The 12,629-nt window shown below is 32.3% G+C and overlaps 1 protein-coding gene across 1 annotated transcript in view; it reads right to left on the reverse strand.

Moving 5' to 3' along the window:
• LOC140432673 (uncharacterized) overlaps positions 1-12,629 on the reverse strand; it is a 110,567-nt gene that overhangs the window by 20,122 nt on the left and 77,816 nt on the right. The window contains exons 4-5 of the mRNA XM_072520723.1: positions 9,920-11,235; positions 1,027-1,171 (exon numbers count right to left, since the gene is read on the reverse strand). Coding sequence (XP_072376824.1) covers positions 9,998-11,235 — 1,238 coding nt within the window. The 3' untranslated portion in view covers positions 1,027-1,171; positions 9,920-9,997. The remainder of the gene's footprint in view (positions 1-1,026; positions 1,172-9,919; positions 11,236-12,629) is intronic.

A 12,629-nucleotide genomic window follows, 5' to 3' on the forward strand; every position in this document is an offset into this window, starting at 1 on the left:
TTCGCAATAATGATTTCCAACTTCACATAGACCAGATAAGGCACCTACAGAAGAAAAAGCAATATAAAAGAAGATGTTTAATAAATATTTACATTTGTTGGATATAGATAAATAAATTTAAATATTTTCTAGCAGTGTTATCTATTGGCTACTTTACTAGTTGAATAATGTATCACTTTCCTTTTTTAGAGTAATTTTTGTTCCAGAACTTTATAACTTCTCAATAACATTTAGTTCATGCTGTTTAATTTATTTCCACCAGCTTCTCAATGAACTATAATATTTTTTTCTCAATATTATATTCAATTTTAAAACGCACTACAAGAATTCTGTAGGTACCTATATTTGATACTCATCAGTCATATTGTAAAGAACTAACAATTACATTGGTCATTTAATGCTTAATTAAGTCCGTTATTTTGAAATGGACAAAGTCTTCAATTAGTCATTGTATTTAATTTGTACCCACGATGATGATCTTCCCTCTTTAATCACCAAATTATACCTCGTGGAAAATTCTTATAAAAAAGCTAATAAACAACTTATTACTCAATATCCTGAATGCATTTTGTCGCCTTGAGATTCATCGTGGGTTGCCTACTTGTCGTATTACGTTTCTTACAATTAAGTTACCTAAACCTTAATTAGACATTTTGCAATTCGACAAGCTCTTTTGATGGCACTCTTGTTAATAAAACAACCGAATAATTACTGGAGTCAAATAGCGAGACAATTCGTTTAGCTATTTTGTAACAACGAATTACTGACACCGACGCTCTAAGATAATTGCCCTTCATTATATTGGAATTTTAAAACTTTTATTGAAATAACACGGAAGAAGAAAGATATATGTATAAACAAAATTAGCATTAATTTAACAGCAATGGGAACTATAAAAAATCAAAAGAAGTTTTTAGACGAGAACACAAAATAGGAATAGGAAGTCGGTAATCCGATTTAAACAGAAATTTCAACAGTAACACGATAAAGTAGGTATTAATCTTATGCTATACTATGAATACTTACTTCTATTAACTATAGGATCAGGTTCTACATAGTTTCTTATGTTAACTGTAATAGCTTGTTCTATATTTGTTACAAAAATTTCTCTGAAACTGGTCATTGGTGAAAAGTCCGCTTGGTTTGGTTCAAAAACTCGTCGAATACCCAACTAAAACAAATTTTGCAATTATCTGATTAGTAAAATATTTTAGCAAAATATTAAATTATGTGAACGAACTTTTCAATTTTTCAAAAGTATGGGATACAATGTTTCAAAAATACTTATGAAGAGTAAACTGTGTTTTGTCCTATAGAAAATGACGTTTGCAGTATACACTACTCAACAATTGAAGTGGATAATCTTAAAATTCCAAAAATTAACATATAAAACTATTTTTAAAATAATTGCCTGTACTATACTCTATATGCAATCTTTATTGCCAATATTTTTTGCATGTGTTTTTTTTTTCTCCCTTTTTTTATAGGCCCTTATCTCGTACAAAGAGAGACATGTTGTTCCAAACATGAATATATCATTCCTATAAAAGTGCTTGTATTGGCTTTACCAGTTGTCAATAAGTCAAGAAATCTATTTATCACAAAAATATTATGCCGCAAAGATGTTTACAACTAGTGCAGCTCGAGCAATTAGTTCGTTGGATCCAACAAGGCATAACTTAACGAGAGGTTGCTATGAGGCTAAATGTGTCGTAAAGTGTGATAAGTCGTGCATGGAATCGGTATGTAGAAACTGGATCTGCAACATACAGGCATGGTGGAGGAGAGAACGATCTACAACTCGTCGGCAAGACCGTTTTGTAGTTCTAACGGCAAGAAGAAACCCAACATTCACGGCTTCCAGAATTCACAGTATCTTCAGGCATGCTACTGGACGAGCGATTTTCAGTCAAACTGTCAGAAGACGGTTACATGCATCCAATTTAAGGGCTAGACGGCGCGCTACCCATCCACGACGAACTAGGGAGCAGCATGCATGCAGACATCGCTGGGCGATGGAACACTATCAAAGGAATTTCCAAAATTTGAGGAATTGTCTCTCTACTGACGAGTCCAGATTTCGTTTGTATACGAATGATGACCGAATATTGGTGTGGAGGAAAAGAGGACGGCGTTACAATGAAAATCTGAGAGTCCCAACCACTCTTTTTAGAGGTGGATCCGTTTGCGTGTGGGGAGGCATATGTTTTGACGGTCGCACGGATTTAGTCGTCTTAATTAATGAGTCAATGATTGCTACACGATATCAAGACAAAGTCATAGTACCAATAGTTGTTCCATTTTTTGGTGCAAAAGGCGAAGAATTTATTCTGATTGATGATAATGCTCGCCCTCACCGTGCGAGAATTGTCAACGAGTGTATAGAAGCTCATGACATTACAAGAATGGAGTGGCCACCGTGTTCACCTGATATAAATTGCATCGAACATGTTTGGACCAAAATGTCTAGGCAACAAAACAGGCTCCCTTAACCGCCCCAAACCTTAGAAAAGTTGGCCAATACATTACGCACGATTTGGGAACATATCCCGTAGCAGTTCATCAATAATTTAATGATGTCTTCCAAATAGAGTTAGAGCACAAAGGCGACACAGAGGTGGACCCACACACTATTAATTTTTATTTTCGGATATCAGAAATTGAGCAGGAATAGAAATTTTAGGTTGTTAAGTTTACAATTTTTGTTTATTTTCTATTTTTTTTTCTTAAAGAATTTCTTTCTTTCGACTCATCTGTATGAAAATACGAAGTAAAAATAAATCTTTATTTATATCACTCCATTTTTCTATTTGAACTAATGAACAAAAAATACAATACACATTTTCATAATATCCACTTCAATTGTTGAAAAGTGTAGATAAAGGCGATATTTTGTTAAAACTACCCCAGTCCAATGTCCAGCAACAAGCAAGAAAGTTAAGACTATTTTTTAAGATAAAACAAGACAAATTTATAATCATAAACACTATTTACAAAGTTTTTCAATGCTTTTTACTTATTTGTGTTACCAGAAATTTATTTTGTTATAGTTTAATAAATACAGGGTTGGCCACTCAAAATAGTGCATTCTGATATTTGGAAACATTCATAGGATTTTGTCAAAATTCTAAAACAGGTCGATTTTAATTCTAAAGGGGTCATCTTTTAAATATATAGATATCTGTCAATTGTCAATCCCCTCCCTTCCAGTACCGCAACCTTAAATTTTAAATGGAGAATGGTAAAATAAGAATTTCGCTGGATAATTCAGACATTCATATTTTTTTTATATAACTCTATTCTTTTGAAAAGTATCAGTTTATTGAAAGTGTTACATCTCTTAAAAACTAAACGTAGTGCCTATGTTTTGCTGGTGTCAATTTCCGGGCCTGTCAAAAACTACATTAAAACAAAATTTGCAATATTAATAGGAAACTTTATTAAATGTAACGTAAATAAAATGAACTAAATTTTAAATTAATAAATTCATAATCCCAAACAGTTTAGTTCAAAATAATGTCCACCAACGTCCATACAAATATAAAATCACTATTCAAAGTAACGAAGAACACTTTAAAGTATTTTAGGGGTTACTACAATGCATTTATGCACTATTCGTTATCTTAGTTCTTCCAATGAAGCTGGAATGGTATTGTAAATCTCGCTTTTTAAATAACAACATATTAAGAAGTCCAGGAAAGTTAAATCGCTGGCTTATTGAATGAAGAGCACGATTACCGATTTAACTCTCCTAGACTTCGTCATATGGGGTTATTTAAAAAGCAAGATTTATAATACCATTACAGCTTCATTGGAAGAACTAAGATAACGAATAGCGCATGAATGTAGTGTAGTAATCCCTAAAATGCTCCAAAATTTTCTTCGTTATTTCGAACAGCTACTTTATAATTTAGACGTTGAATTATGGACGTTGGTGGATATCATTTTGAACATTTAAGTAAATAGTTATAGCTGGTGAGTAAACTGTTTGGAGCTATGAATTTATTAATCTAAAATTTAGTTTATTTTATTTATGTTACATTTAATAAAGTTTCCTTTAATGTTGTAAATTTCGTTTTGTTGTAGTTTTTGACATGATCGGAAATTGACACTAGTAAAAAGCAGGCGTTTTTAGGAGGTGTAACACTTTCAATAAACTGATTCTTTTTCACAAGAATAGAGTTAATATTGAAAAAAATATGGATGTGGAATTATTCAGCAAAATACCTATCTATAGTTTATTTTTATGAACGAGAGAGTAATTAGCATAATTTTAACTGGTAGCTCCGACCACTCCATGGGCGTGCTCAAGATTAATTGAAAAATTACTTTGAATAATTGTAAAAAATAAATGAATTATTTCAGTGTTATAAAGTGTTATGTGTATGTAAACAAAAGTGACCTCTTTTATCACACACTATATTAGAACTGACTGGCCTACATTAAAAAGGGTTTTAAAAAATTCACATTTTTTTTTAATTTTTAAAAATTACAAAAGAGAAAAAGAGTTTTTAAAACCGTCTAAGGTATGTTAAATAGATGAATAAAAATATTAATATAAAACTTACAGCTACTTGTTACAAATCCAAATCAGATTCAGAAGATGAACTTTCAGAACCAAGATTTATAATAACTGGCTCGATCATTTTATCAGTAATATTGTCCAGCTTCCACATTTTTTCCTCTTCTTTAATAGTGTGATTTACTGCCTTTTCCCAGTTTTCAGGTTTTACATTATTTACGGCCTCCAAAAACAACTGTTTAACATCATGAATTTTAAAAGTGGTATTTTTTCTTGAAACTTCACTCTTTATCTGTGCCCATACCAGTTCAATCGGGTTTAATTCACAATGATATGGTGGGGATCTAAGTACTGTCATTCCACGATTTTTGGCAATTTCATCAATTTCGTATTTTTTAAATTTTTCTTTATGAAGGGCACACAACGAATAAAGTTCCTTTCTTATAGATCCGGGATGTGTACAACTGCCAATGTGTACTATTATCAGCCTGCGTCCCTTTCCTGATGGTGGGTTTAAACCAGTAGATAAGTTATTTACAAAAGCGTGCCTTTGACTTGTAACAGTTTCATCCTGCCAAAATTTATTTGGTGTATGACCCTCGTTGATCCATGTTTCATCAAGATAAAATATTTTTCTTTTTTGGTTTCTCATTTCCTTTATGGTTCTTAGAAAATGTCTTCTCCATATGACAATATCGCTTCTTTCTAATAAAATAGACTTTCTGGGATTCTTTTTCCAGCGGAAGCCTATTTCTTTTAAAAGTTTCCATAACGTACTTCGACTCATTTCTGGGTAATCCTTATCATCTCGAACTGAGACAAGAACTTTATCCAATGTTGGAAATTCTTGTCTAAAGAAGAATTCATACACTTTCCGTCGAAGTCCTTCTTTAAAATGATATTCTATTTGAAATTTTGGTTTCCCTGGAGCATTACGTGGCATTTGAAAACTACCACATTTCTCTTCTTTAATAACTCTGTAAATCGTAGATTTCCCAACACCAAGTGTACTGCTAACTAACTCAACGGTCTCATCAACACTTTCACATAAACGTTTGTCTGTAAATGATTTAAAACAATTAAATATTAATGTTTTTTCATTAACTGTTAGAGGACCAATTTTTCGGCGTTTACACGGCACTTCCAAATTTTCCATAACACTAGTATACACAATAAACTGCACCTTGCAACTGAAGTACCTACTTTTAGTGAACTGTTAAGAATTTTGAATACGCCACTTGGACCTTCTTATATACAAAATGGAAAAACCCACTATCACATTTTCTGTGGAATAAGTTTAGAAGGTAATTATCTAGTCAATTACTGTCGTAGATTCCTGGAATTAAAGAATTAAATGTTTTATTGTTGAAACCCTTACTTCGTGGAATGCACTCATTTCAGATAAAATAAAACGTTTTATTTTATCTAAAGAATTAAACTTTATTTTGCAAATAGGCAAAGAATTAAACTTTATTTTGCAAATAGATAAAATAAAACGTTTTATTTTATCTAAAGAATTAAACTTTATTTTGCAAATAGGTAGGTACTTATTAAACTTTTATTGGTTATATATAACCAATAAAATAAACATCTTACATTTCTTGCAAATTCATTAGTACCTGTTAACCTCCATCACTCCGACACTGGCAACCTTATTTAGGGATTAGTAATCCTCACAACTATTGTATTCTATTCTGCTCCAACCTTTATACCTGGTGGTCATACTCAATTTAAAATTGTTTTCCTATATACTTCTGTAAACTTGTTGACAAATATCTGTTTTTCATTGAGTCACCCGTATCAACAGTTTAGGGGTATGCATACATAATTTATTGTTTTATTACTCTCTCATACATAAAAATACACTATAACAATGTGCCAAACATGGTACATTCCCTACTTAAAATTTAAGGGTTGAGGTACTGGAAGGGAGGGGGTTGACAATTGACAGATATCTATATCGGTAGAAGATGACCCTTTTAGAATAAAAATCGACTTATTTTTATTTAATATTTATTCATGTATACATGTCGACTTGTATCTATATTTTTAACTAGTTTTTATGTGGCCAAAAGTGATAGTTACATAGTTAGATAGTTTATTTGACTATACTTAACAACAAGGTTGATATCAAGCCAAAAGTACAAATTATAAATATAAAACTGTAAGGCCAAATCTAGAAGCAAATGGTCAAAAGCAGCAATTTTTGTGGTACAAAACATAAAACATAATATTTTCATTATGAATTGAATCTTTATAATCAGTTAATCTCCTAATAAAGCTGATGCGAATGGCAGTGAACGGAAAGATTTTATTCGAATCCTACATGTTTCTCAATAGAAAAATAATAAAAAATTCTTTCAAGTAACCTCTATCCTACTGAGAAAAATATACGTTTCGGTACAAAAGGAACACGTGACATGCAGGCACGGCGAGATTAATGAATTGGATGAAGTGCACGATATTATTAGATTTGTTAAAAGTTAGAAATTATAGCTGGGACATGTCAAGAGGCAAGAAGATACAAAATAAACAAAGAAAATATTACAACGGAAGCCGATAGGACGGTGAAAAAAGACGCAGAATGAAACGAGGGTTGGATTACGTGGAAGATGACTTGAAAACTATATTTTGAGGTTAGGTCAGACACTAGTTCCGGCAACAGTGACTCAGAAGTGAGTGAAAACGAAGACGACGACATTGAAAATTCAACTGAGGATGGTTCCAGTTTCGACACAATTAATGAAAACTGTGACACGCCACATGTATACAAATCAAAGTCAGGAAGAATCTACTTAGCCCACCAAAGACGCCCTTTGCGGCGAGCTGTACCAAACATTTTTCGTGAGTAACCAGGACTTCGACACTAAGGCAAATTAGAAAATATGTTGCCGTCGCGTCGTTCCAAAAATTCTTTAATTACTATTTAAATGGGAATAAGCCACAATTAAAGGTTAAAGTACGTTTACTGACGTTTCCATTTCCAATTCGGAAATCGTTCCCAAAATACAAACATTAGTAAATTAAACAAATTTTTTTTTGTTACTTGGTGAAAAATCCTTCTAATAATTTAATTTTATCTGACTCATTTATATTGACAATTCAGACATACATTATATATTTTAAAGTAGACGACTTTAAAATGATATTGCCAATATTGTTGAGTTGCGTTCCTGGGGCGACTTTACTTGTAAGATAATTCATTCGATTACATGAGATCAACTTTAACTTGAGCATATCCGTCAGAAAAAATCATAGCATGTAATTCGTCTTTAAAAAGAAAACACATGCCATGATGACAGTAAAAATCTCCTGTTAGTGATTCCGTAGTAAATTATGAGGGAGAAACCAGGAAAAAAACGTCATAATACTATTCCGACATGGTAAGTATTTGGTCGTGCATTTAGTTTACTTTCAATAAACACCAAATTCTGATTTTATATGTTTGTTATTAAAAAAAAAATGATGTGTCCTCTATATGTTACCGACTTAATAATACTGGAATTTTCCTTTTAATAACTTCCTCTTTTAATATAGGTAACCAGATCCTATTACATTCTGCCAAAGGATTTGCGACACAATTGGTCTCATTTAGCATAATTAGAGCCGCTTCTTTGATTTTTCTCTTTTTACCATCCGTTTCTTTTAGGACTATATTTGAATCATTTCATTGAACCCTAGGTTCATTATCCCATACGTGTTTACATATTTGAGATCTATCAAATTCTCTATTTTTAATATAAGATTGATGTTCACTTATTCTAACATTTAATGGCCTTGATGTTTCACGTAAATAAAACTGATCGCATTCACAATGTATTTTATAGATTCAATTCTTTGTCGTTTCTTGTTCATTGTTAGGTTTGGTTTTAGACAAAATAGATCTCAATGTGTTTGTTGTTTTAAATGTTGTTGAAATGTTGAATTTATTTCCTATATTGTTATTTTCCTTATTTCATTACTATCATATAATATAATCATTAATTATTTATATAATCATTTTTTAATAAAACGGATGTTAACCAATGTTTTTCCTCCAAGAACTAATTTTTGTTAGTACAAGTAAATTTGGCTCTATCATATAAGGATTTAATGATCCCCATTTTAATATTAATACTGTGATTTGATTTGAAATTTAAATATCTGTTGGTGTGTGTTGGTTTTCTATACACCAACAACTCAACAGTATTGGCAATATCATTTTGAAGTCTTCTACTTTAAAATGTATAATGTATATCTGAATTGTCAATATAGTGAGATAAAATTAAATTATTAGAAGAATTTTTTACCGATTAACAAAAAAAAAATATGTTTAATTTACTAATGTTTGTATTTTGAGAACGATTTCCGAAGTGGAAATTGAAATTTCAATAAACGTACTTTAACCTTCAATTGTAGTTTATTCCCATTTAAATAGTAATTACTCTAACATGCCACAAAAAAATAGCTTCAGAAAAATTCTTTATTCCGGAAATACTGCTAAATCTTGTGCGGCAAACCAATGAAGAAGTTGAACGTAAAAACGTGCTAACAACAGATGATACCGAAATTTTAGCTTTACTTGGTATTTTCATTTTGATGGGAGCTATTGATGACACCAACTTAGTTTATCACGATTTGTGGTCTAAAAAATTCGGCAGATCATCGTATATTGCCCTGATTAGTAGAAACAGATTCCGAGAAGTGACACGAATACAAAAATAAATCAGATATCAATCTTTTTTATAATGAGACTAAGGGGGATGTTGATACTTTTTTCACTTTGTTGGATATTGCAGCCATCAATGCGTACACTATATTTATTCTCAATTTTCCATATTGGAACGAAAATAAGAGCAATCGTCGTGTTAGTTTCTGTCAGAATTACGACTTGCCTTAACGCTACCGCTTATGAAAGAAGAGCTGCTAATTTAAATGGACTTCATCATTTTGTAATGCATGCCACGGAAAATATACTCGAACGCAAACTTTCCCAGTTGTACCTTCAACACCATTCCAACATGGAAAGGGACGATTCCATTCATGTTGCAAATTAGCAAAATCTAGAAGAGAAAAGACCAATAAGTTGGCAAAAACAACCATAGTTTGTTCAAAGTTACAGAAGTATGTATGCGGTAATTACAGTAAGAAGTCAAATGTTTGTGTATCCTACGATGATGCCAATTCAACTGAAGCTGAAGACTCAGGGTAAATTATAAATTCTTATCTTTTTAACTGTTCCATTACCATCTAGGAATGTTTTTTTATTTGTAAAAGTGTTATTTTTAAATTACTTTTAATAAGTACGTTTTGGATTAATATATATGTGGACATTTATTGACCCCCTTGGTCCTCCCTGTTTCTAATAAAAGGTTGTAAAACGAAAGAGTAAAACATAGAGTTCTATTTCTATCTTACCTTTTGCAAAGTGGGTGTCAAATTAACATACCCCTTCAGCATAAAACTTGGTATAACAGCGGTCACGTGTCTGAGCCTTCAATTGTCTATGATGTACTTTAAACTTCCATTCAATCTCAATTCACAAATAAGCCTATCAACACCATTTTCTTGCACAGGTAGCAGTATGAGTAAATAATATTTTGGACTGTCCAGTGGAAAGCTTAAAGCTAGAGCCTTTAGATGAGATACGTAGAAAAATGGTAATACTGTATCGTACTTCATGAACTCAATTTGGTTTTCTCGATACTTTCCCTGTATTAAGAAGCTGGGTCTCATTTGAGGTACATAGGGTTCCAAATGATGATGGTTGCTCGAGTGATAATCATCGTAGTATCTAGCGATTACGTAATCTATTACGGATCTCGTTTTTCTTACTAGATCTCTTTTTGAATCTTCTACTCCACTGACTAATTTTCGATGTTTTCCGGAAATGTACTCATTATAATCCGATGTGTAAGTAGATCTGGGCCTGTGTTTGTAAATATTTAATCTCATAAAGTTATTTTTTGATCGTTTTCGTTTAGCAGTCAAAGTTGGTGCATCACTAGTGAAAACCTCATTTCCATGAACTTCTTTAGACGTTTCGATCTCTGGTGTTGATGCATCCGGGTAGGGATATGACAATAAAGTTGTCGTTTCTGGAACAGCTCCAGTTTCTGTAGATATTTCTGTTTTACTATCTACTGCTTCAGTGACTGTTAATATTTCAGGTTGAACTTCTCTAGCTGGTGTTTCCGTTGTTGTTTCTGTAAGTTCATTTTGTGTGGATGTCTCAGCTATTGTTGAAGTTTCAGTTGGTACGAACGTACTTTCAAATGTTACAGATTCGGTTATTGTTGTTGTAGTTTTAGCTTGTGTGAACATTTCAGCTACATTTGAAGCTTCAGTGGACGTTTCTTTAGATAAACTTGGTTCTGTTGTAGTTTCTACCATTAAACCATCTGTTGTTTCTGTAGTTGTAGTTTCGGGAAATAACTCAACTTCTTTTAATATTTCTGTAGTTGTAGTTTGAGGAAATGATTCAACTTCTTTTGATACTTCTATAGGTGTAGATTGTGAGAATGATTCAAGTTCTGTTGATATTTCAGAGGGTAAAGTAACTAGTGTGGTTTCCAACATAATACTTTCTGTTGTTGTTTCTGTTTCAATTTCTATCGGTTTCGTAGCGGTAATTATTGTTGTATCAGGTATCTTGGAAGTAGTTTCTGGAATGGCACTTTCTGTTGTAGTTATTATAGGAGTTGTTACTGTGGTGTGTGCTTGAGTAGTAGATTCTAAAAAAAGTTTTAAATTATTTATGTAAAAAACGTTAATAATAATATAAATAATATTTTTAACAAAAGACGATAATATAATAACTCAGTTCTGCAAAAAGTCTTTTTTAAAACCTGATGTTACGGCAAATCGCTTGGTTTATTTTAATCGCTTGTATATAAAAAACTGATACACTTGATTCTCTTTATTCTTTACTTAAATTCAAAAAGAATTGTACAAAAATAAATCTACATCTACATCAAACTTCTAATCGCCATCTTTTTCGTGTCTCTCCCTGCGGCTGCGCGTCTGCTGTCAGGGCTCTCCGTTCTGCCATGGGAAATGGATGTAGACAACTGCATTCGCTCCAACCTCAACTGCATTCATGTTTTATATCTCCTCAACACCCGTTTTGATAATTTTAACTGATTTATATAGTTTGTGATACGCTAAATCCAAAAACGAATGCCCCGTTTTGCCCTAGAACGCCATACTTTTTCTACTTTCCCCAATGGTATTATTCGAAACAGATAAGCAGTTCATATCAAAGTATGTGAAGTCTTGTTTATTATTTGAAAGATTTATTTTTAAAAAAGAAAGACAGTAAAGATTTGATTTCACGTATACTGCGTCTGTGTATCCGCTTATACATATTTCACCATAAAAGGGATCTTCGGAGCGGCTATTCACAAACGCTGTGAACGTGAAAATAATCTTTCCTGTCATATTAGAAGCAACTATAAAATGGCTTCGATCTGGACGCAATAGCGACATCTGATAAATAAATCCGTAAAATAATTTTCGAAACCAAGTTCAGATTTCTGCTTTAATCAGTGCCTTCTAAGAATTTCAAGGCAGAACAGACGTTGATAAAGATGTTATTAGAGACATGGGGAATCTAAAACTGCAATCCACAACATATCTCCTTAACTAATTTATTTTTGAATTCAAATGAGCGTCTGAATTTACCTAAAATCGATCTATATCGTGAGTCTCTTCTTGGTACATTTTCGCTTATAAATACTATCTGGAATGTCCCTGAGTAGCATCCAGCAATAGTCTGCTATCCTTGATGTGTTCCATTTTCCTTAATATCTTACTTATATCTCTTTCATATCCTCATGACAACGTTCTACTTTTTCTTCACTCACAACCCGTAAATTCCCAGGAAAATGGTCTAGCTGGGAGAGAAAAAATTGTATCTATGCTTATGACACAACCAAATTCTTGAAAAGACTAGCTTTTTTTGACTATATTTTCCTTGTAGTGCCTTTAAAGTTTTCTTTGAGGAAAAACATTATTTTTCCCGATCGCAAACGTCCTTGGCTTTCAACTCTACGTTGACCAGTGATTTTTTTATCTCGATTGTAACATAGACTTAAAAAACAAGGAAGTTTGGTGTAACCAACTTGTT

This window comes from Diabrotica undecimpunctata, chromosome 1, assembly GCF_040954645.1.
Source record: "Diabrotica undecimpunctata isolate CICGRU chromosome 1, icDiaUnde3, whole genome shotgun sequence".
Lineage (NCBI taxonomy): Eukaryota > Metazoa > Arthropoda > Insecta > Coleoptera > Chrysomelidae > Diabrotica > Diabrotica undecimpunctata.